This window comes from Nannospalax galili, unplaced genomic scaffold (assembly GCF_000622305.1).
Source record: "Nannospalax galili isolate Female #2095 unplaced genomic scaffold, S.galili_v1.0 scaffold188, whole genome shotgun sequence".
NCBI lineage: Eukaryota > Metazoa > Chordata > Mammalia > Rodentia > Spalacidae > Nannospalax > Nannospalax galili.
In genome coordinates, this window is record NW_008360325.1 from 7,142,189 (window position 1) to 7,165,094 (window position 22,906).

General features: G+C 46.3%; 1 protein-coding gene across 1 annotated transcript in view; it reads right to left on the bottom strand.

Moving 5' to 3' along the window:
• Nucleotides 1-22,906, bottom strand: part of LOC115068847 — a 68,110-nt gene that overhangs the window by 8,821 nt on the left and 36,383 nt on the right. Inside the window, exon 4 of the mRNA XM_029559918.1 lies at nucleotides 3,515-3,599. Coding sequence (XP_029415778.1) covers nucleotides 3,515-3,599 — 85 coding nt within the window. The remainder of the gene's footprint in view (nucleotides 1-3,514; nucleotides 3,600-22,906) is intronic.

The window sequence follows — 22,906 nt, forward strand, 5'->3', positions numbered from 1 at the left end:
ACTGACCCCATTTTGCAAGGTGACTGGTCAGGGATGAACCCATTTGGGTGGTGGGGGCTGCAGAGGTAAGCCTGTCAGTGATTCAATCCAGGGCATGTAAGTCAGGCTGGACACTGATCCCTTCCCTCTGCTCTCTCAGCTGTCACTGAGGCATCAACAGGGAGGGGTAAAGAGGGGCAGCACAGCAAGCAATAGAAACTGGCTTCAAGCAGTTCTCTCCTAAGTTCAAGGACTTTTATTCCCCCAAAGACCTGCACAAGCTCTCTGTTTTCCTTAGTCCAAGTGAACTTACATTTTGGCCCCTTTCAAACACTCAAGGGGCTCCTCAACCTCCTTTGGGGCTAAACCCTCTGCCGGGCACCCTTACCTCTTCCTGGACTGGGCTTTCAGACACCTGCCAACCGAGAACCTGTAGCCAATGTCCTTGGACCCTGCTCATCCCAGCCCAGTCGACAGCATCACATACTGATATAAAAATATTTATTGGTTTTTAATGTAAATACAACACACACACACAATTGAAAGCTCAAAAATGGAATGAAAACCAACATATATGCTATAGAACATTTCAATGTTAGCTGAGAAACTAAAGACATTATTAATTTGTGTGTGTACATATATGTATTTGTGTGTGTGAGTGCACACCTGCATGTTGTGCATGTGGAGGCAGAAATCAACCTCCAATGCTATTTTTCAGGTATGTCCATCTTTTTTAATATTGTATTTACTATTTTTTTATGTGTATGAGTGTTTTGCCTTCATGTATGTAAGTGCACTATGTGTGTGTAATACCCGAAAAGGCCAGAAGAAGGTGTCAGATCCCCTGGAACTGAAGTAACTGACAGTTGTTAGTCACCATATGGGTGCTGGGAATAGAACTGTGGTCTTCTGGGAGAAGAGCAAGTGTTCTTAACTGCTGAGCCATCTCTCCAGTCCCCCTACCTTGTTTTCTTGAAACAGGGTCTCTTAGTGGCCCAAAGCTTGCCACGTATGCTGGCCAGCAAACCCCAGGGCTTCATCCATTGCCACTTCCCAGCACTAGAGTTATAAGTGCATCTCACCACGCCTGGCTTTCGTATGTGGGTGCTGGGGATCAAACTCAGGTCCTGGAGCTTCCATAGCAAGCACTTTAGTGGCTGAGCTCTCGTCTCCCGAGCCTGAAATTATTAATTTTGAAGATCATATTCAATTTAATTTATTCAAAAGCAACACTGAGTAACGTATGGAGAACTATAACTGTTGCAGAGCTGAAATGTTAATTCTACTACAAATAAGCATATGACCTTTCCACCTAATTTTTAAGTAGGCGGGTTCTTTTGTGATAATATACTGATTCAAGGCAATCTTTATTGGTAGTCATTAAGTGCAAAGTGGGCCATCCACTTTCATCCCCCACATCATCTAACATAATTGTCACCTCACCTGGGAAGGGGGACCTCATATATAAAAGGATTTAAAAGCTGAAGTTTCTGGAAGCTTCTTATGCTTCCTAAGACACCCAGATAACAAGGTCAGTTCCAAGGTCAGAGTGTCTAACTGTCAGGCTGCATGAACAGACTCCCTTACCCTCCTCAGTCCGCCTCGGCTCGTGGGTGCATTTATTTGCTCCCTGCTTGAGTGCTTGTCCCCCAAAATTCATGTGTTGCAAGCTCAGTCCCCAAAGTCGGAAGTGGATGGTATTTGGAGGTGGGGTCTAGAGAGATCTAGAGGGATTTGAGGGCCTCTGAGGGCATTGGTCCCACCTCAGGGATCCGCAGAACACTTCAACCATAGAAAGTCCCTCAGCAGACACATCCCTTTGACCTTAGATTTGCAAGCTTCCAAACTGAACACATCTTCTTCAAGAATTACCCCAGCTTGGGTATTTTGCTATAGCTGCGAACTCTCTAGACTGCTGGCTTAAAGTCACTGAGCCGGGCCCCATGTCAGGTTCCACCAGGAACCACTCCAAAGCACAGCAGAAGCACCAGGAAAGGTTTTATAGGTCCGTGCTGTTTTTCCAGCAATGCAGCTCAGAGCAGAGCCCATCCTTACACCACCAGAGGTCACAGCTAAGGTGGCCACAGGTTCCTGTCTTTTCTGTGTCTGTAGTTGGGACAAGTTAATAGGATTGAGGTCCTAATTTTATTAAGAAATACATCTTGGGGGCTGGAGAGATGGCTAAGCAGTTAAGAGCATTGGCTGCTCTTGCTAAGGACCTTGGTTTGGTTCTGAGCACCCACATGATAGCTCACAACAGTCCATAACTCCAGTTCCTGGGGATCCAATGCCTTCTTCTGACCTCCGTGGGCATGCACACACCTGGTGTCCTTACATACATGCAGGTAAAACTCTCACACACATAAAATAATTTTTTAAAAAAGATATATATTTTCAGGAGCAAGGCACGGTGGCTCATACATGTAATTCTAGTCCTTGGGAGGCTGAGACAGGAGGACTATCTCAGGTTCAAAGCTAGCCATGTAATATGTCCAAGGCCAACCTGGGGTACCATGAGAGTCCTTGTATAAAAAGGAAAGAGAGAGAGAGAGAGAGAGAGAGAGAGAGAGAGAGAGAGAGAAAAGAAAAGAGAGTAGAGAAAGGAAGGGAAGGTAAAAAGAGAAATATACTTTTTAATCCCTCTAGTTAAAAACTGTTCTAAATGGAGGAAGAATTTGCCATGTTTCGCTCTTCATTCAAAATGTATGTGACATTCACGAACTTCATTTTATAAATACTACTGCAATATATAAAACTGTCAACTGCAATATTCTTTTTAAAAATATTTATTGTTTTTATTTTATTTGTATGAGTGCATTGCCTGCATGTATGTGAGTGTACCCATGTCATGCAATGCCACGGAGGTCAGAAGAGGGCGTTGGATCCCTGGAACTGGAGCTACAGATGGTTGTTAGCCGTCATGTGGGTGCTGAGAATTGAACCTGGGTCCTCTGCAAGAGCAGCCAGTGCTCTTAACCGCTGAACCATCTCTCCAGCCCCCATTTTATTTTTATACAGGGTCTCATGCATCCCAGGCTGACTTCAAACCTGCTATGTCAGTCAACTTAGCTGAAGATGGTCTTGAACTTCTGACCCTCCTGCCTCCACCTCCCAAGTGCTAGAATTGCAGATATGTGCCACACTTGGTTTATTTGGTGCTGGAGTCAAATGTATGGCTTCATGCATGCCAGACCAGCACTCTCCCAACTGAGCTACTTGGTAAATTTTTATATTTTAATTTTTTCCTTAATATTTTGGTTTTTTTGAAGATCCATACATGAGTACTATATCTATATCACTCATCCCATTTCCCCCTCCCAACTCCTCCCGTGCCCCTCTCCACTCCCTCTCAAATCCACGATCTCTTCTTTAATTATTATTGAGGAGCTCAATTCCTATCAAGTCAGAACATTCCCCTAACGTCAGGTCTTTGCTTGCCAAATTTCTGCGCTACTTTTATTTTGAAACAGAAATACTTGACAGCTCTATTATTAACCTTAACTTTTAAAGGAAGGCAGTATCTCTGGCTACTTACACAGAGCAGGAATGGACAGACTACAATCCACGGGCCACTTTGATCTTCGGCCTGTTTCCTATATGGATGGAGAGCTGAGGATGACCTGTACGTGTTGAAGTAGGTAGAAGCAATCAGAATGGTAAGACTGCAGGCCCCGGAAATGGAACAGAATCTTACCTAACAGAATCCTGATTGGAGGACGCCCACTCACGGCCTACTTCTGTGGCGGCTCCCCTAGCACGCAGGTCAAGGTGAGCGCCTTCAACAGAGCCAGCAAGGCTGGCCAAGTTCACACTACTTAGTGTTTAGCCTTTTAGAAGAAAGTTTGCTGAGTCTGATATAAAGAAGTTTATTTAAAATATCTAAAAACAGAACAAAGCAGAACATAGACAGGAACAGTCTGTAGATGACACCCTCCAGGGAGGCAGCAGGCACCCTGGCTCTTGAAGACTCTATCAGGTCCCTGGTCTTGGTTTTTATCCACAGTTGACTTTGAAAAATATATGTGTGCCAGAGATGGCGGGTAGAACGACTCAAAGAAACAGAATGGCAGGATAAAGATTCAATTTTTTATTTTTCTAGCATGCAAAAGCATGTAAGCTAGAAATATAAAGTGATTAAATATATTACATGCAATTAGTTGATACAGCATGTGTCCTAGAAATATAATAAATATATACTATGTAATTAATTGATATAATGTAGCATGTGTGCTATAAATATAATAAATATATATTACATTTAGTTAATTGATACAATGTAGCATGTGTCTTAAAAGTATAATAAATATATATTACAGTTAGTTCATTGATACAATATAGCATGTGTCCTAGAAATAGAATAAATATGTATTTTATATAAGTAATTAATATAATCACGTGTCTTAGAAATTGCAACTCCAGAGAACCATTGAACCATTCCAACACAGGCCTCCATCCCCTGCCTGCTGCTAATTCTCTAATGACGAAGGTGGGAGACTTTCAGGAGAGATTTAAAAGGCCTCTAAACACGGCCAGGGGCCCTTTCCCCTCCCCCATGGTAAAAAGGTTATGCCTCAAAGTCAGTAAGTAACTTACAGTAATGGATTTCAAAGTCAAGAATCTAATGCTAATCTAAGTGTTTGCTTATACTCTCTCTGAAGTCTCGACAGATTAGGTTTGGAAGTATTTTCATAGATCATATCTACATAATCTAATAGAGATGATTTCAGGAACGAACGCAGAAGACGTTTCCCTGTGATGTGCTTGCCAGCGTGCCGCACCTTGCCGATAACAATAAGGCATGTGTTTTTGTTTGAACTCTTTAAAATTTCATCCAATTTGTAGAACAATGTGGAAGGGTTTGAAGAATATTCTGTTCCTGTCGGGATGTCTCTGTCTTGGCAAAAGCAACAGGGAAGAAATGGACATTTCCAAGGAGAAGCAAAAGACCCGTGCCATTGTGAAGTTTGTGTAATGTAATTGACTTTGTTAGAGGACAGTCAGGAGTCATGTGATTTACATCTCCAGAGAGCTTAATACATCATCCACACGAGGTCCCGCTTATTTAAATATTTCCCTTTAAGAGGTGCAGCAGGCTCTTAACTTCATCTGCACCCACCCTCCGCAGTGCAAATGGATTCTTGAGCCCAGTTTTGATGCCGGTGACTCACAGCAGGTGACGTCCCTCTGCCTCTTCTCTTGACAAGAGAGCCGGTGCAGTGCTGTAAGTGACATGGGGTCCAGGCGAGAGCTTCCTAAACTAATGTCTTTAGGGGAGCTCAGAACAGATTAAACTCTTAGAACTTCTAATGCAGAGCAGGTCAGTGCAGGCAGAGTGGGTGGGGTAGAGAGGCCACATGAGCTCAAGTGCACACTGAACACGCTCCAGCTTACCCCGGCTCCATGCCATGCCACCTGTGTGGGCTTGGGCTTCTTGTACGACCTCTCAGAGTTTTCCTTTCCACAGATGTAAATCTTGTCAGTACCAGAACCTTTCACTGCAACAACATGGGCCAGATGATGAGCCCCAGGCTCTGTTGACTCCCTGTGGCAAAGACAGCCAGATCCTGTCCTTGTCAAGTTCCAGGGAGCCCTTTGACCACTCTGAGACTCTCTCCCACCAATTCTCATGTTCTGGGGTGGGCAGGGGGCAGGAGGCAGGCAGATCAAAGCCAAGTCCAGGGGCACCTGAAGCAGCTGTTACTAAAGGACAAGGAATGGCTTGATGAAAACCAAGTAGGGACACCCAAAAGGGGGTGACTCTTAGGAAGCTAAGAGTCACCAAACTGATACAAACCTGAAGGGAGGACAGAACCTGGGGCAGAACCTGAACAAACACTCCAGAGAGAGAGCACAGGGCTCCCATCCCAGGTACCAGGGAGACTGAGGCGGGAGGATGGAAAGTTCAATGCTGGCCTGGGCTAACAGCAAGTTCAAAGCCAGCTTGGGCTATATAAGGAAACCTAATCTCAAAAGGTCAAAAGGACTGAGGCTATAGCTAGGGTAGAGCCCTTGCACATAGCATGTATGAGTCCCTGGGTTCAATCTTTAGTACTGAAAAAGAAGAAGAAACACACACACACACACACACACACTCACACACACACACACACTCACACACAGAGTGGGCTCAGGGGATACTGAGTGGGCTCAGGGGATACTGAGTGCACTCGGACGATGCTGAGTGCACTCGGACGATGCTGGGCTCTGTGGGCTGTGGAGCAGCGCTTGACTTTATTCACAACACAATGGGATGAAGATGGAACCAGGACATGAGTGGACATGACGAGTGAACAGTCCATGAGAGAACCTTCTAAAGCCTTTGGCCAGTAGGCATGCTCACACTCACACTCTCACACACATACACACACGCACACACACACTCTCACACACATACACACACGCACACACACACGTTCACACACACTCGTTCTCACACGCATTCACACACTCATGCACACACATGTGCTCTGTGGTCTTTTATTCTCAGCAAGCCAGAACACAAGGCTTCTTGTTCTGGGTCAGATACAATGGCTGAAAGGCTCTCGGCCTTGGCTAACCAGGACTCTGGCAGGCTCTCTGTAAGGAAGGTGAGAAGACGTGACAGACATGCAGTCATCCCTCCTACGGTGGTCATCCCTCCTACAGCAAGCACTCATAGAGTGATTGCTGAGTGGCATTTCAAAGGAAGACTAGTAGAGATGGAGAAAAGCACTCAGAAGACATTCCTGTGACTGGCTTCTACCTCGCATGAGTTAACACATGTGGCCTGGGATTCAGTTTTGAGAGACACAGACTGAAAGCGCTAAATCTACCGACTTGGACGATGGTGTCACTCATTAAAAAAAAAAAAAGCATGGGCAAACATACATGTAAATATCACACCTAAATGACATGTGGGCAAACGTCCATGAAATCCACAAGAAGAAAGAAACATTCACATTACGATTTTCTATTGCACGTGGTAGCTTAAGTTTGTGTTAAAGTCCAGAATTCCAAGTTTATTTCTCAAGTAGGCAAAACATTCTACAGGGGAAATCTTTTCCTTTGTCTTTTCTTTCTTGAAGTTTTTTTCAATTTTGCTTTTTTGGGGGTGTCTTTGAGGCAGAGTCTCACTATATGGTCTTGGATGGCCTAGAACTCACTATGTAGACCAGGCTGGCTCAAACTTATAGCAATCCTCTTGCCTCTGCCTCCCCAGGGCTGGGATCACGATGTGCCACCATGCTTTCAGCCCAGCAGGATATTTTTTCATTGAGAAAAGAAGGCACAATGTTATACTCAGTTACCCTCTGTGATGGTTAGTGTTATCAACTTGATGGACTAGAATCACTCGGGAGATGAGCGTCTGCTCTTCTTATAAGGGTTTATCTTAACTGCATTTAACTGATGTGAAAAGAAGCATTCCCTGGGCAAGGCCATCCTAGACTGCATAAAAGGGAGCTGAGCAGCAGCGTGCTATCCTCTGTCTTCTTGGGTGTGGGTGTGATGCACCCAGCTCTCCCAAGCTCCTGCCGCTGTGACTCCCTGCACAACAGGTTATGCTCTCAAACTGTGTTCAGAATAAAACCCTTCTTCCTTAAGCTGCTTTTGTTAGAGCATTTTATCACAGCAAGAGGGAAAGGTCTGTGCAACACACAGAAAGCCTCACCTCACTGTGAGGCTTTCCCAAGCCAGGGTAGCCATGGTCTACAGTCCTTGTGTGGCAATGCGGAGAGGGACATGCGCGTGCTGTCTGGATGTGCTGGAGGGCTCTTGCTCCAATGCAAGCCATCACCTCTGCTGCTGAGGCTGGACCCCTGAAGCTGTCCTTCTTGGCCTCAGAGCAGTAGTTACACAGTGCTTTTTCCGGTGAAGAGCTCACACAAGATCTAGAGTAAGGGAGAATCAGCAACATGTGCTGCCCTGTGGGTCCTGAGGTGCTAGTACCTTCAGAGGCTGGGGGCCTGAATTCTTGACCCCGGCACCCTGGGCAGCCTCTGGTTGATGCAGAGTCCTGTGCCACAGAGGCTGAGGCAGCTGGGGACAATCCCTGTGATTCCTGCCACTCCTACTTCCTGGGCTCTGGCACTGGCTTCTCCATGGGGCTGAGGGGCTGAGGCAGCTGTGATTCCTGCCACTCCTACTTCCTGGGCTCTGGCACTGGCTTCTCCATGGCTTGTTAACCTCAGGATCCCCACTGGTTTTGAACCCTCTGAGGCCCTGTGATAAGTCTCTTCTTCTTGGAGCTATTCAGACTCACATATTTTGCCTGTCCCTGAGATAGTATGTCAGTAGATCTCTCTGATCCCAGCTCAGCTGATGACCCTGACCTTGGCTCTTGGCCTCAGTGGCCCCTTAGCACCTGCTCCCTTTGCTAACATTAGCATCACATGAAGTGGATCTCCAAACTGGAGAAGGCTCTCCATCACAGGTGCTGTGTGAGAGAGAACGAAAAGGTCACTAACCAAATATAAGATGGAGGGGACTTCCAGGGAGGGGCCCTGTAGATCCATGCATTAGAGGGGTGACCCCCCTCCCCAACTCTGAGACTCTGGAGTGAGAACTCAAACAACTGCAGAGACCCAGCATGGATCTGGGGATCCCTTCGAACTTTCTCCCGTGGATATATATTATACTCCAGCCTTGAAAATTAACCTGTTTCTGCCAGCCTGAGGCAAGTCCAAGTTCACTGCCAAATCAATCCTGCCTGTGGGCATCAAGAAAGCAGGTCCCAAGGCAAAGCAGAAACTGCCCAGGAGAAAGAGTGAGCCTGGCCGCAGCAGACAGCATCAGCTGCCACCCACCCCCCACTACCCTCATCCCCCCATCAGCTCTTAACAGAGATCAGAGCTCTCGCCACAACACTGTCCTTGTTCGTCTGAGTGGCGAAGTCTTTCATGAAGCAGCCTCCCCTGGGAAACCCTTCCCCTTCTCCTACCCAGGCCATAGGGTTCAGAGCTAGTGGAATATCTCTGCCAGCCTTGGATTATGGTTTCCGGGGCCAAGTACCATCTTCTCACAGCTTGACTTCCCCTAGTACCTCTTAACATGTCACATGCGACAACCAGTTTTGACATTACAATGTCATCTCCCTGGGAAGATCCCTGACAACACGAGCTTGTGCCTTCAGATGTCTTGGCCCAGCAAGCAGGGTGTGGCAGGTAACAGAAACATCTGAAGATATCCCAGTAATGAACTCCTAGGTACCCTTCAGCACTCTGCAGTCACAGGAAAGGAAGGGCCAGGACGCTCATTTCTGGCTTCCACGGTTTCAGAACCTCGGACCTGGCACAGAGTGGCTTCTGGTGTCTATTTTCAGGGACCATGCTCTCAGCCCACAAGCTGTCTTTCTTGCTCTGTCGGAAATGTGCAGAAATGCAGGCTAGTGTACTCTTTGCACACAGAGGCTATGTGTGTCACTGATCTCCCGCCACACAGCAAGTAGCCCGGTGAATACTGTTTACTGAGTGACTCCATAAAGGCAAAGCCCTTCTTTCTTCCTCAGCTCTGGTTTACTCACTCCACACCGTGCAGGTCCCCAGCACTGGACTGACCTTGGGGACAAAAGGGACTTCACAGATAGCTCGTGCTCTGAGTGGGCACTCACAGAGTGGGGGCCTTTCATTTCATCCTCACAAGAGCGTCTCAGGTTCACTAATCTCATTCTGTTTTGCCTACGAGAAAAAAGGACTAGCCAGGCAAGCTTGCTGTGCAAGGTCATAAGCTCCAAAATGACGGTGCCTGTTTCCATCAAAGACTTCCTACTCCAAACCCACCACAGAGCCTCCATTTGAGAGGAAGATCCACAAAGCAATTCCTAAAAGAAAACAGTTAAGAAGAGGACAGACAGGTGTGAGGCAAATGAACAAGTTGTTCTTGGTCAGGTGCAACCTTCCCAGCCCAGACCCCAAAGGGCTTACTGGAATGTCCAGTCCCCCAAAGACAGGTGAGCTGCCCTCCTCAGCTGGGTGTGGACCACAACCACACCTCAGCCAGCAGCCTGGATGGGGGATAGAATCTCAAGATCCCCAGTTGAAATCCTACAATCAGGACTACCCAAATAGAACTTTCCAGACTCTCTTAAGCTCTTAGGGATCATCTTTCTCTCCCATCACAGAAGACATTTGCATGGTTTCCATTTCCTTCTACTCCTTCTTCCCAATGAAGCTCTGTCACCTCTCTAGCGTGGCCCTCGAGGCATTCCTCCATCAATTTGGGAGCCCTCCTGTAGCCTCTGCACACTCTACTGCCATCCTGCCCCCTCCATGCCCATCTTTCTGTAAGCTCAGGGGTCATGTGCACCACCTAACACACCCTGGGCCTGAGATGATACCGGGAACCTCACTTGGTTTGAAAAAAAATCATTCAACCCAGTTGGAATCCTGGTTTTAACATCCTATGACTCTTGGTCCATGCTTCAACAAGATATACGGTACCTTTTTAGTGGCTGTCTAGCATTCGATGCCATTCCCACTGACAGGCATTTATGGTGTGACTACTGTATTCAGGCACTGAGCTAAGCACAGAGAAGCCAAAAAGAAGTGCCCTGAGCATCCTGTCCACTGGCAGACACGATGCAGCATCGGTACTCAGCAGCTCTGGGTCAGCAGATGAGAGAGGCTCCCGTAGGAATATAACCCGGTGATCAATGAGCAAAGGGTAGCACTGTGGGACTCACGGCAGGTCTCCTGCATATGTCCGGCAGAGCCCTGTCTGCTCCCTGGCACCCAAGACACAAGCCTGCTTCTAGAACATTCCTCTCTCTGGATAAGAACAAAGAGATGTGCTTCTTCTTCATTAGTTAGACCTCCGCAGAGTTCTAAATCAAACCCAAGCATTCAAATTTTAAAAGTTTGATCAGCTGAGAAATAAGGATATTAAATATGATTAAATATGATTGCATTTGAGGGTACAGCCTGTTCTTCCGTTACCTGCTTTGATTAAAAAAAGCTATCTGGGCTGCGAGGCTGAAAAGTTAAATGCGACAAGGAAAAATAAAAGCCCGTGAGTCTGCTGTCATTCCTACTTTTTGTAAGAAAATAGTATTGTTTAAGATGCGTTCGACACCACATCGAGCGCACATGAGCTGGCATTGGGAGCTAATGTTCTCCTCCCCCACTTAATTGCTAAAAATAAGAGTGATTACAATGAATAAAAAGTTATTCCCTTGATTCTTTAGGGAACATGAGAGAGGCCACCGTTTTTAATGACACGTAGACAGGAAGTCGTGATTTCTAAGCTGAAATTTAATTGGCGCAATATTGAAGTTTAAATGGTAATAAAGTTCTTTGTCCTCGGGTTATGAGGGGAAAATTGCCCATAATATTGTTTGGATTATAATATCGGAGTTATCACCCCGGTCCATCTTTTTTTCCTGCAAATGATTGTTTTTCGCTGCTGTTCTGATCATCTTCCTGTCTCTCCCTTTCCCCTTGGAGCTTTGTGAATGATATTGAACTTGAGGGACTTTTCACGATGGTTAGGACATTACGACATCAAAATGAGTTTGGTCAAAGGAGTGCTGTGGTAAAGAGCAGAGCGTCTTTTGGCGATGCCAAATGTCGTCTTCAGAGATGAGATAAATGCCAAAATTTTAGAAGGAGGAAGAGAGGGAGAGGAGAGGGGGGGAGAGGGGGAGGGGGGAGAGAGAGAGGAGGGGAGAGAGAGAGAGAGAGAGAGAGAGAGAGAGAGAGGTTAGGTAGATGTTCCCCTTTGACAGTAAGTGTCTGTTTTCCCACCAAATGACCCAGCTGGTCTTCTGTTTGGCTTCCGGTGGAAGCCCTATGGTTGGGACATGGGTCAGCAAACAGCTGGAGAGAGAGAGAGAGAGAGAGAGAGAGAGAGAGAGATCTCCTAGGTAATAGCTGACTTATCCCCACCTTCTAATTGAAGAGTTGGCTGGGACTCAAAACATGGTCCCCACCAGCTACAGCCCTCAGGATATCACATGAGAGAAAAACGTCTAATCACAAACGAGCCTTTCATCAGGAAACTTGAGAGAACTGTGAAAAGAAAGGACAGCTACAGAAATGAATGCTTTCAAAGTCATGCAAAGACCTACAGACTGGAGAACTCTACCCAAACCAGAGCCTAAGGCTATGCTGAAAGTGGAAGCCTCGCTCATGGCTCACATTGCACATGGACTTATCAGTTCCCTGCTCAATGGCAAGACTCAGAGGACTGTTTACCCAGGGCCACACAGTGGAGGCTTAAATATGGGTCTTTTACCTCAACACTCAGGAGGCCAGCCTGAGCTACACAGTGAGTTCCCGGTCAGCCTGGGCTACATTGCAAGACCTCGTCTCAAACAATCAAAAACAAATAAATCTAATTTGGGATAAACAAGTAATCTTAGTAAAGTATATGCCATGCAGCATTTAGGCTGCACGTGTATCTGAGTATCATCTGCTGGTTATCTGAAATTCTCGTGTAACTGAGCATCCTGTATTTCCCCCCCGATGGCAACTGTAGGCAAGAAGCGGGTATCAGCCCTGCCTTGGTATTCTCTGCATTTATTCTCAGGGTCCCATAAATAGACTCCTGAAGACCCACATGAGTCTTTAGCTAGCCTAGGTCTCAAGCAAAAAGGGAGCAGGCAAGCTGGACACAGGACCCATTGCCAAGGGCACAGCCTATGGTCCCCAACTCCTCCTGGTCTAGATGTAGAAGAGAATCAGAATCCTTGGCATGCCTATTAAAAGTCACATGACAATGTTGCATCCTGTATTCAGGGCTACCAGGCAGCTCCAGAGGTGGAGACCGGTCAGCTCTGTCATTAGCAGGCAACTGGCACCAGGTCAGTAACAGTGCTCACTGAGAGAGAAGAGAGAGAGTACCAAATTTAAAAGTGCCTCAGGGGGCAGAGGAGACGGCCCAGAGGGTAAAGCACTTGCCTCACAAGCATTCACACCTGCATTCAGATCCCCAAGACCAGGTAAAAAGCCAGGTGTGGTGGTATGCGTGCACCTCTAATCCAACAGTGTTGAGAGGGATGGGAGGTGGAGGCAGGTGGATCCCAGGAAGGCCACGGGTCAGCTGTGAGGCAAAGTGCCAAGCTGATGAGAGATATCCTGCCTCAAACAAAAGGCAGATGGCAGCCAAAGTTGTTCTCTGACCTCAATATGTACACTGTTCACACTTGAACCTGGACCTGCACGCACGCACGCATGCATGCACGCACATGCACACACCTTAGTACCATCGCGAAGGCTTGCAGACTGATAATCCAGAGATCTGGGCCCAGCCCTCAGAATCTCCAATTCTGTTCGTTTTGCGCCTCAGTAATCTGTGCTTTTAACAAGCTCCTTTCCCTCTATACCAGGTGATCTTGAAACAAAGATGCTTTGTAAGAAATGCTACCCTCAATGCTAAGCTCCTCGCTACAGCAATCAGAGGAAAGCACCGCTTTGGAAATACAGTATTAAAAGCATTTTCTCCAAAGACCATATCGCTCATGAATTTAGCATCTCACAATTTACTTGTGGACAATTTCTATTTTAACAGTGTGATATCAACATCAGAGTAAAGAGTAATATTTGTGCACATGGATCTTTCTTAGAGAAATCCATTTTTTGTTTCTGCCTGTATTTTTGTTTCTTGTATGTAATATAATTTTCCCTATGATGAGAATTATAAATTCTATAAAAGAGCTATAAATTCTTTGTAGTGCTTTACTGATCGACATATCTGATATTTCTGTACTTCCAAGATGAGTGTAATTACAGAATTTTAGAATCATAATAGAAAATTATAATATGAAAATAATCATAGAACTTTAGAATTATAATGGAAAGGGAAAATGGGTGACTTACAAAAATGGAAGCTTTGCTTAAAAAGGCATTTTCCTATATTTTCTGCTAGCTCAGTAGAGAAGAAATAGCATTCTATATAATAACATATAGATATTAAAATGTATTATTAAATCCACATGAGGAGATGGCTCAGTCGTTAAGGCCAGGCATGATGGCACTTGGAATCCCAGTGCTGGGGGCAGAGACAGGCAGATCCCTGAGGTTTGGTGGCCAGCCAGACTAGAAGACAGGGAGAGATGCTGTCTGAAAAAAGGTAGACAGCTCCTGAAGAATGATACCCAAGGTTGTCATCAGGCCTCCACATGCCAGTACACACATGTGCACCCACACACGTGTGCGTGCACACACACACACACACACACAAAACAGAGTCACATGTGATGTCATTGGACAGATTCTTACAGGATGCTTCTGAGACAAGACCACCATCTGCCATCAGGACCCTGGGTCAGAATCTGAAGACTGTCACCACAGTACTGAAAAGTTCCAAGTGACCTAGGTTCAGTGTCAGAACAAGAGTGTTTGCCCCAGGCTCTCAAGCACCCTATTTCTATTTTAAAGGCACACAGGAAACGTATGGACGCACATCTTGTAGGTGGAAGGACAGCCAGGCTGTCTTCATTTCCATTTTGTTTAACGTTTTGTTTTGTCTTAAAGATTCATTTTTATTGTTTTAATTTCAAGGCTGTGTGTGTGTGTGTGTGTGTGTGTGTGTGTGTGTGTGTGTGTCTATGGGCCCTTGAGTGTGGGTGTCTGCAGAGGCAAGAGGCATCAGATCCACTTGGAGCTGGAGTTACAGGCAGTTGTAAGCCACCCAGTGTGGGCGCTGGAAACCAAACTCTGGTCCTCTACAAGAGCAGTACGCACTCTTAACAGCTGAGACATCTCTCCAGTCCCTTATTTAACATATTTTACTTTTCATTTTATTATTTTGAAAAAATAAAGGAGGCCTGACGAGATGATTCAGCAGTCGAAGGCACTAGGTGCGAAGCCTGGCGTACCTGAATTTGAACCTCATGACCCACATAAAAAGCCAGATGCGGTGGCCTGCGTCTGTAATCCCAGACCTCCTGCAGTAAGATGGAGCTGGAGCCAGGAGAATCAGTCTCCCAGAAACTCAATTATGCAGCAAAGCAACAGGAAAAAGAGAGGACCTGCCTCAAAAACAAGGTGGACACGAGAACTGATTCTCAAAAGTCCTCTGACCACCACATATGCACTATGGCAAGTGCATACCTGCACACACACTACACACACACACACACACACACACACACACACACACACACACAAATAAATAAATAAAGTCTAGGATACGTGAACTGTGCCCCCATGGGGGGAGGGCTGTTTCTAGAGAACGTCAGCACTTGTGCCATGACTCTGGTGCTTTGCTCCACCATGAACGCAGGTAGGATTTTCCAGTAGGCTAGTACCCCGGCTGGAAAGACGCTGAGGCAGAGTGCATGCTCATGCGAGCCCCTGTTTAAGTGCATGTATGCATGGGTGCAGAGAAGGCTACCCATGTCCTGGGACCTGTCTGGGCAGTAGAGGCAGAGGGATCAATCAGTACAGAGCAGGCTAGGGAGATGGCTCAGTCAGTAAAATGCTTGTTGCACACCCATGAGGACCTGAGTTCAATCCCCAGCCCCTGTCAAAAGTCTATAATCCCAGCACTGAGGAGGCAGAGACAGGTGGATTCCTGGAGCTCACTAGCCAGTCAGCCTATCCAAATCCATGAGCTCTGTGTTCAAAGACAGATCCTGTCTCAAAATTTAAGGTAGAGAGACTAGAGAGATGGCTCATCAGTTAAGACCACTGGCTGCTCTTGCTGAGGACCTAGGTTCGGTTCCCACATAGCAGCTAACAACTATTCACAACTCCAGTTCCAGGGGATCTGACACCCTCTTCTGACCTCCATAGGTACTACACCCATGTGGCGAACTTACATATATGCAGACAAAACACCCACATAGAATTTTAAAATAAATAAAAATTAAAGTAATAAAAATTAAGGTGGAAAATCATGGAGAAAGACACCTGATAGGCCAATCAAAACACATGTATGCATGTGCACCCTCCCCCACACACAAACAAATGCACATACAGTAGATTGTACTGTGACCTGTAGCGAGAGATGATCCAGGAGTTGAAGCTCGGTGACACTGGGTGGTCAGGACAAGTCAGCCCCTTTACACCTCTTGAACTGTGTCACTGAGAAGACAGTCTGCCCATAAGCCATAACATTGTTTGAAACTTAACGTTTTTCTAAAAGTCCAAAGAAGGGCCGTGTTTTTAATGGAATGCTATGAAATGCATATTAGTTATTACCAGGACTTAAGTCTTTTAGTGAAATGCATATTTATAAACCTTGGCAGGACGTAGATCATTTACCTAATAGAGCAAGACTGCTCGAATGTCACCATCCTAATCTATCAGGTAAATATCCATTTATAATTGGTTCTTTAATCCTGGCTCTTTCCCCATAGGTCGGAACGATCCTGGCAAGATCGCTTCATTCTGCAGAGGAAATCTGTTATAATCCATCATGATGTCAATAGAAATATATACATTAAAGAAATTATGGAAGTCACTACCCAAGACAAGAGCCACCACTCAGCCAGGGAAAGAGGGAAAAACACAAACAGCTCCTGGGAGAGGAGAAGATCTGCTGTTTAGTACCGAGCCATGCTCCAGAGCAGGGCGAAATGGAAGGGAGGAAGGCTGTCAAGCAGGATACATGGTCCCGCTCAAAAGAAAGGCGTGCATTCTTTGCCCCCAGACCCTTCCCTCACTCTGTGACACCTGCCATAGCCACCACAAATGCTTCATTTTATGATTCATATTTCAGGAACCCCCAGTCAGGCTGGTTATTGAGCATCTATTAGATGCTGGGCAGATCTGCCTCTTAGATCTCAGTCACCATCTTCCCAGCATCCCCAGAGAGTCCTTCTACTGAGAGGAAGTTGGAGCAGAGAGTGCTGCCCCAGGTACCACACTGCAGAGCTGGCTCTGCTCTCCTGGCCTTGGCTTCTCCAGCCAGGCTGGGCTCGGAGCAGCAGTGAAGCAGGAGCAGGGCTGGGGGCAAGGTTGGGGGCAGGGGCAGGGGCAGGGCTGGGGGCAGGGGCAGGGGTGTCAGTGCAGAGGAGCCCCTGAGGCCAGGGGCAGGCCGTTCTCTGAACCCAAGAGGGGAAGCCACTCAAGTGGAGGAGGGCCTCACAGGCCTTGAGGGTTGACGCTGCTCCAGCTCCTCCTGCCCATCTAACTGGTCCTGAGGCTGAGCCTTGCAAGACACTGTCTGATGTCACTGCTGTTGTTTGGCTACACTGGCTCCAGCTGAAGTGGGGATCCTGAGACCCTGAAGAAGTCCTTCCTCCCTAGCTCCACGGGACCCCACCCTCCTCCGTGCCCCTGATTACTGTGAGACCCTTCCATGGGCCCCATTGGCATCCATGCTGGAGACGCTGAGGAAGGCTGCCTCCAACATGTCCCAGTCATAAGGGCACTCAGATATGACGGGAGAGGGTGCAACAGTCATTATCTTTTGGCACAGTTGTTTTCAAAGTCAAAATTCCCAGGTGTCCGTCATGGGCGATGGACTGACAGACAATCACAGAAAAGGATGGTCCAGATCCAAAGCCAGACACACAGAGCCAGAGTTGCAAAGCGGGCCTGGGAACCCAGATCTGACCACTGTCACTTAGCCTGCTCTGGGAATCACTGCGTCCAGAGAATCACAATCTTTATTTGCTCCAGCACAGACTCCAGAGAGTAATCTCCAAAACCTGAGCATTGGCTTGCCATTCCTTGCAGTATTTATAGGCAATTTAGCATCAATCCAGACCATTCCAACATTAGTGGGTTTAAACTTCTGCCTCGGTGACTGCAGGCCGTGCACAGGGGTCTCTCGCCTATGACAATAGAGTGTAAGTGGAAACTTCCAGAGGCCAGCGTGTTTACAGAACTGGGACAGCAGGTCAAGCTGGTCAGGTCGTTCGAGCATAGCTGTATCTCAAGAAACAGCTTCACTTGGTGTGGACGCCCATTCTCACAGTCCTGCAGCCTGACCCCATCAGTGGTGTACGTGGGCAGGTGGACCAGGTCGCATTAAGAAAGGGTATTTACGGAGCTGGAATGGACTCAGAAGGAACTCATTTGGTTGTTTTCCTGCAAGAATTGCTGTTCCTATATTATAGACAGAGGAAACTGAGGCACAGGGAGCCCAATCTGGCAATTGAGGTCACAGAGCCACCCACTGGGCAGACTCTGGGACACTGGGTCCCATCTGCTGGTTAAACAGTCCTTTTGGGATACATCCCATTGTATTGAGAGAATAGGACAATCCTTCTTTTGTCTGCGCTTAGGAGAAAATGAAGTTTCACAAAGTACTGTTCCAGGTAACTGAATGTATACCTTTGAGCCCCAAAATGGTTTCAGATTTTAATTATTTTAAATGGAAACATTTTATCTATTCTTAAAACAGCTATTCAGTGTGATTAACCTTGTCTCATTGGCACAGGGCCATTAGTACTCACAGTGGCTCTGTGCTGGGATGTACCTCAGTGGTAGATACTCACAAGAATGGCCCCGATGTTGGGATGATGGTTGACCATTGCCTGGACTGGACAGCAGCTCTTAGCCCTGCCTGACAGGCCTGCTTCTCTAATACACACACACACACACACACACACACACAGAGCCTTCTGGCTGCCACTTGCCCTCCTGACAAGGGACCTTAGTGACTCTCAAGTCACCCACTGGCTGAAATGCAGGACCCCACACAAGGTTCCCACCCACCTCTTTAGTGGTCCTGCCATTTGGACCCTTTCCCAATTTGCTCTAGTGATGCTGGGCTGTGTCATTAACTCCTTACCCACTGAATACTGGGCCCTGGCTCTGGATACTCCTGCCTGCCTAGGATGGAGATCCTTATAGTGTGTGCTAAGGAACCCTGGGGATCTTCAAGGACTCCCTTGGGGTCTCCAGGTGTTCTTGTCTCCTGCTTCCTAGGTCCGGCAGACAATGCAGCCTATCACAGCAACGAAGTGGGGAGCTGTCTTCGGTGCACCACACATGTAAGCAACACCCAGACATGCAAAAGAAGCTATTTTTACATTGAAGTTTTGTTTTGAAGAAAGAAGGTATTTTCCATAAATGTACATATGTATATGTTCTTATATGATGAGTTTATAACAGTTCTTTTTAATGAATGTGTGAATGTTTTTATGGTCTCTCTTTTGTTCCCAGGATACTAAATATTAACTCTCCTTCAAACAACAAAAGGTATCTGAGGTCCACAGCAAGTTTTAAGAGTAGTAGGGTAGAATCAGGGGCTGGAGAGTGTCTTAGCAGTTAAGAGCGCTGCTCTTGCAGGGGGATCAGATTTGGTTCCCAGCACCCACACAGTGGCTGACAACCATCTATAACTCCAGTTCCAGGGCTTCCGATGCCTTCTTCTGAACTCTACAGGCACTGCACATCACAGATGCACTTACATACATGCAGGCAGTACACTCATTCACAGCAAATAAAAATAAGAATAAAATATTTTTTAAAACAGTGATAGAATCTCTGCTTTAGCATGAGCCACAAAAACAAGTCTGTGAGAGTGGAAGGGGGTCCAGGACCACAGAGCCTGAGACCTCTCCCCACCCCCTCTTTTCCAAAGCCACGTTCACGAGCCACCTTCTCGGGCTTTCAGCCCACAGGACAGTCACTCATGTGCTCACAACATCCCTTCCCTCCACCCTCCATCCCCCTGTGTGGAGCTGTCTGGCCTCCCTACCTATCACACCAAGTCTCCCAAAGGTTGGAAGAAGCTGTGGGCTCTTTCAGGTCTTGGTCTGCACAGAACCTGGTCCCTGGTGTGCAATTGGCTCTTCAAGATGCACTTAACTGGTTTGTGCTACGGTATCACCCCTCTGGTGCTGTCTTAGCTCTCCTCACTTACCAGCCTTGTGCAAATCTCTTAAGCCCTCTTAATCCTCAGTTTCTTAGGGAATAAAAATAATATTAATATCTAGGATTGGATGGCACTGGATTCTGACAGGCTGCGTGTGGACTTGAAAGCATGCCCATGAGTTATCCCTGTTCTTCCACAACCAGTGGTCCGCAGAACACCCCTCCTCATAGCTATGTCTTACATCCACTGCTGTGAGGGCCAGTCTTGCTGGTCAGCACCTACCTGCATCTCCCCAGGCTGGATCTGGCCCCCAGCAGCACTGAGCCAATCTCCATGAAGCTCCTGGTCAGTCTCAGCTGGGAAACCAACAGAGAACCAAGGTTTCCAAAATCAGGGCGCTTTGTTTTCTAGAGCCGTTGGTGGCAAATTGCAGCACACAGAGTGACTCATAACAACAGAAGTCACATCCTGCATGTTTATTGCGGCACCATGCACAATCATTGAATCTCTAGGTGTTCAGCTACAGGGGAATGAATGAAGAAAACGGAGTTTCTATACACAATGGAGTTTTTCTCAGCCATAAGGAAGAATGAAGTCCTGTCATTTGCAGGAAAATAGAGAAGTTAGAAATACCCATATTAAGTGAATTAAGCCATGAATTAAAGCAGTCTCAGAAAGACAAATATCACATTTTCTCTCATTGTGGTTCCTAGACTATACAGATACATACATAACAGAAAATCATGTGTGTATGTATGACATGGAGGTAGAAATGAACTGTCTAGAAAGTACTGTATTAACTAAACTGATGTATTCTCAAGCTAAAAATATGTAATTGTATTTTAGAGTGTAAATTTGCAATTCTATATGTCTACTATAATTTTTGAATATTATTCCTGACAACACTATACTACCAAGCTTCCACAACAATGTGAAATTTGTCACTGTTGCTGTAATGTGAGTTTGTCATTCTCTCCCTTTCCAAATCCTCCAACCTATACAAAGTCTTTCAATGTAATCATGCTATTTTTTAAAGAAAGCAATACTAATTAAATTTTTTTTAATTAAGGGGCTGGAGAGATGGTTCATTGGTTAAGAACACTGGCTGGTCTTGCACAGGACCTGGGTTCCATTCCCAGTACCCACATGGTGGCTAACATCTGTGTATAACTCCAGTTCCAGGTGATCCAACGCCCCCTTCTGGCCTCCGTGGGCATTTCATGACACAGGTGCACTTACACACATGCAGGCAACACACTCATACACATAAAATAAAAATAATAAATATTTTAATAGAAAAGGAGGACTAATAAGGGGGGAGGAGCAAGAAAACGGATGGATAGTGGAACATGCCCGACATACAACTTATACATGCATGAAAACTTTTAAATAGTCATTGGTTAATTAGAAAACATAGGTGTATTCAGTCACAGTTCTGGAAGACAGATACCCGAGATGAAGGTGCTGGAATGATCACATTCCCTCTGATGACTCCGGAGAACAAACCTGCGTTGCTTCTCAGCTGCTGTTGTCTGGGCAATGGTTAGCATCCCTTGACTTGTAGGTGCATCACTACAAATCTCTGCCCCATCGCCACGTGGCCTTCAGGCCCGTATGTTCGCAAATCCTGTCTTCCTCTTACAAGGACTCATCATTGGGTTTGAGGGCTCTGCTGCCCAAGCATGACCTCATGGAATTCCTTAATTTCATAAAGATATCTCAAAAGAAACACTGTTTCTAAATAAAGTCCCATTCTGAGGTACTAGAGTTTAGAATTTAAAGACATCCTTTGGTGGGTGGGGCATGGTTCAACGCGCTGTGTAAGGTTAATTCAGAAAGTGCTCAGAGGAGCCCAGAAACCATCAGCAAAGAGTAAGATCCCTTTTCAGCTCCAGGACAACTTTGGTATATGCGTGGGTTTGTGAAAACTTTGGACGTATAGTCTGGTGGGAATTGGGTCCTACAAATAAGAGTGCAGATGGACTAGAGACGAGAGGTAAGGTTTGGGGTAGATGCTGGAAGTGTGTCACCTGGGGGTAGTGTGATTTGAGGTAAAATGAGGCAATTTCTTAATGAAAAACAGAGAGAGCAGTACTTTCCTCTCAGCGTCTTCTAAGATCAGCAGCAAATCCTATAAAGTATTTCTTGAAAGTCTGGTATACAGCGAGCTCCTGTATGGGTTACTGTTGTAGAAACAGCTGCTTAGCAGGGGCCTCCAGAAGATACTGACCACTAAGCCAAGTCAAATGTACCAGACAGTGACTGTCTAGAGGAGTCAGCTTCCATTACAGACCAGCCATTGGGCGACTTGTCATCCCAAAGATACTGGGCCTTGCCCAGGCTGACCCACTGATCCAGGATTCCCAGGCATTCCCAGACCTCAGTAATTTCATGTTCTTACTGTGTCAGGGCATGGTGGGGGATCACATGGCCAGATAGATAGGAAGAGAAACCGAAGCAGATGGATGAAGAGACAGAAAAAAAGACAAAGACACAGGGAGATGGGACAGAATGCACTCTATCAGAATGCACTCTACTGGCAACGTCCTTCTCCCACAAAACCGCACAAATCCATTAGTGCGGGCAAAATCCACATGACCTCATCACCCCCAAATTTGTCATTTTTAAATACTGCTACACTAGCAATTAAACTTCAATATGAGTTTGAGATGAAACATCTAAATCCTAGTTATGGGCGACACTGGACTTCTCAGCACTGGGGGATGTTGAAGCTCAGACCAGGTGTGAGCTGCCTTGAGCCAGCTGTGCTGGGTATCTTTCTGATTGCTTTGCCATCGAACTTCCTCTGCCTCTCCACAGCTAAGGACCATGGTGGTTATACTGGGCCTACGAGATGACCCAGAATAATCTCCCTAATTCAAGGTCAGCCGATTGTTAGCAACTCAAAATCCATCTATGCCTTAGTTACCTCTATGTCATGTGAGGTAACACGTTCACAGCTTCTGAGAATTAGGATATGGGTATCTTTGGGGGTCCTTTTGGAACAATTGCAAAATTTTTTACCAAAAAAAGGGTACACCATTGGGGCTAGCTAAGCCTAACCATGTGGTTATTGCAACTTCGAAACAGTGTATGGGCATAATTTGAAAGGGTGTGGAGATGTAGGCTACAGAACCCTAGGATATGCTAAGCAAAGCTTAATGGGTCATTCTGGTGTTTTCTTAGAAAACCATAAGCCAGTAGAAAGACAGGCACTCATGGGATTTCAGACAGGAAT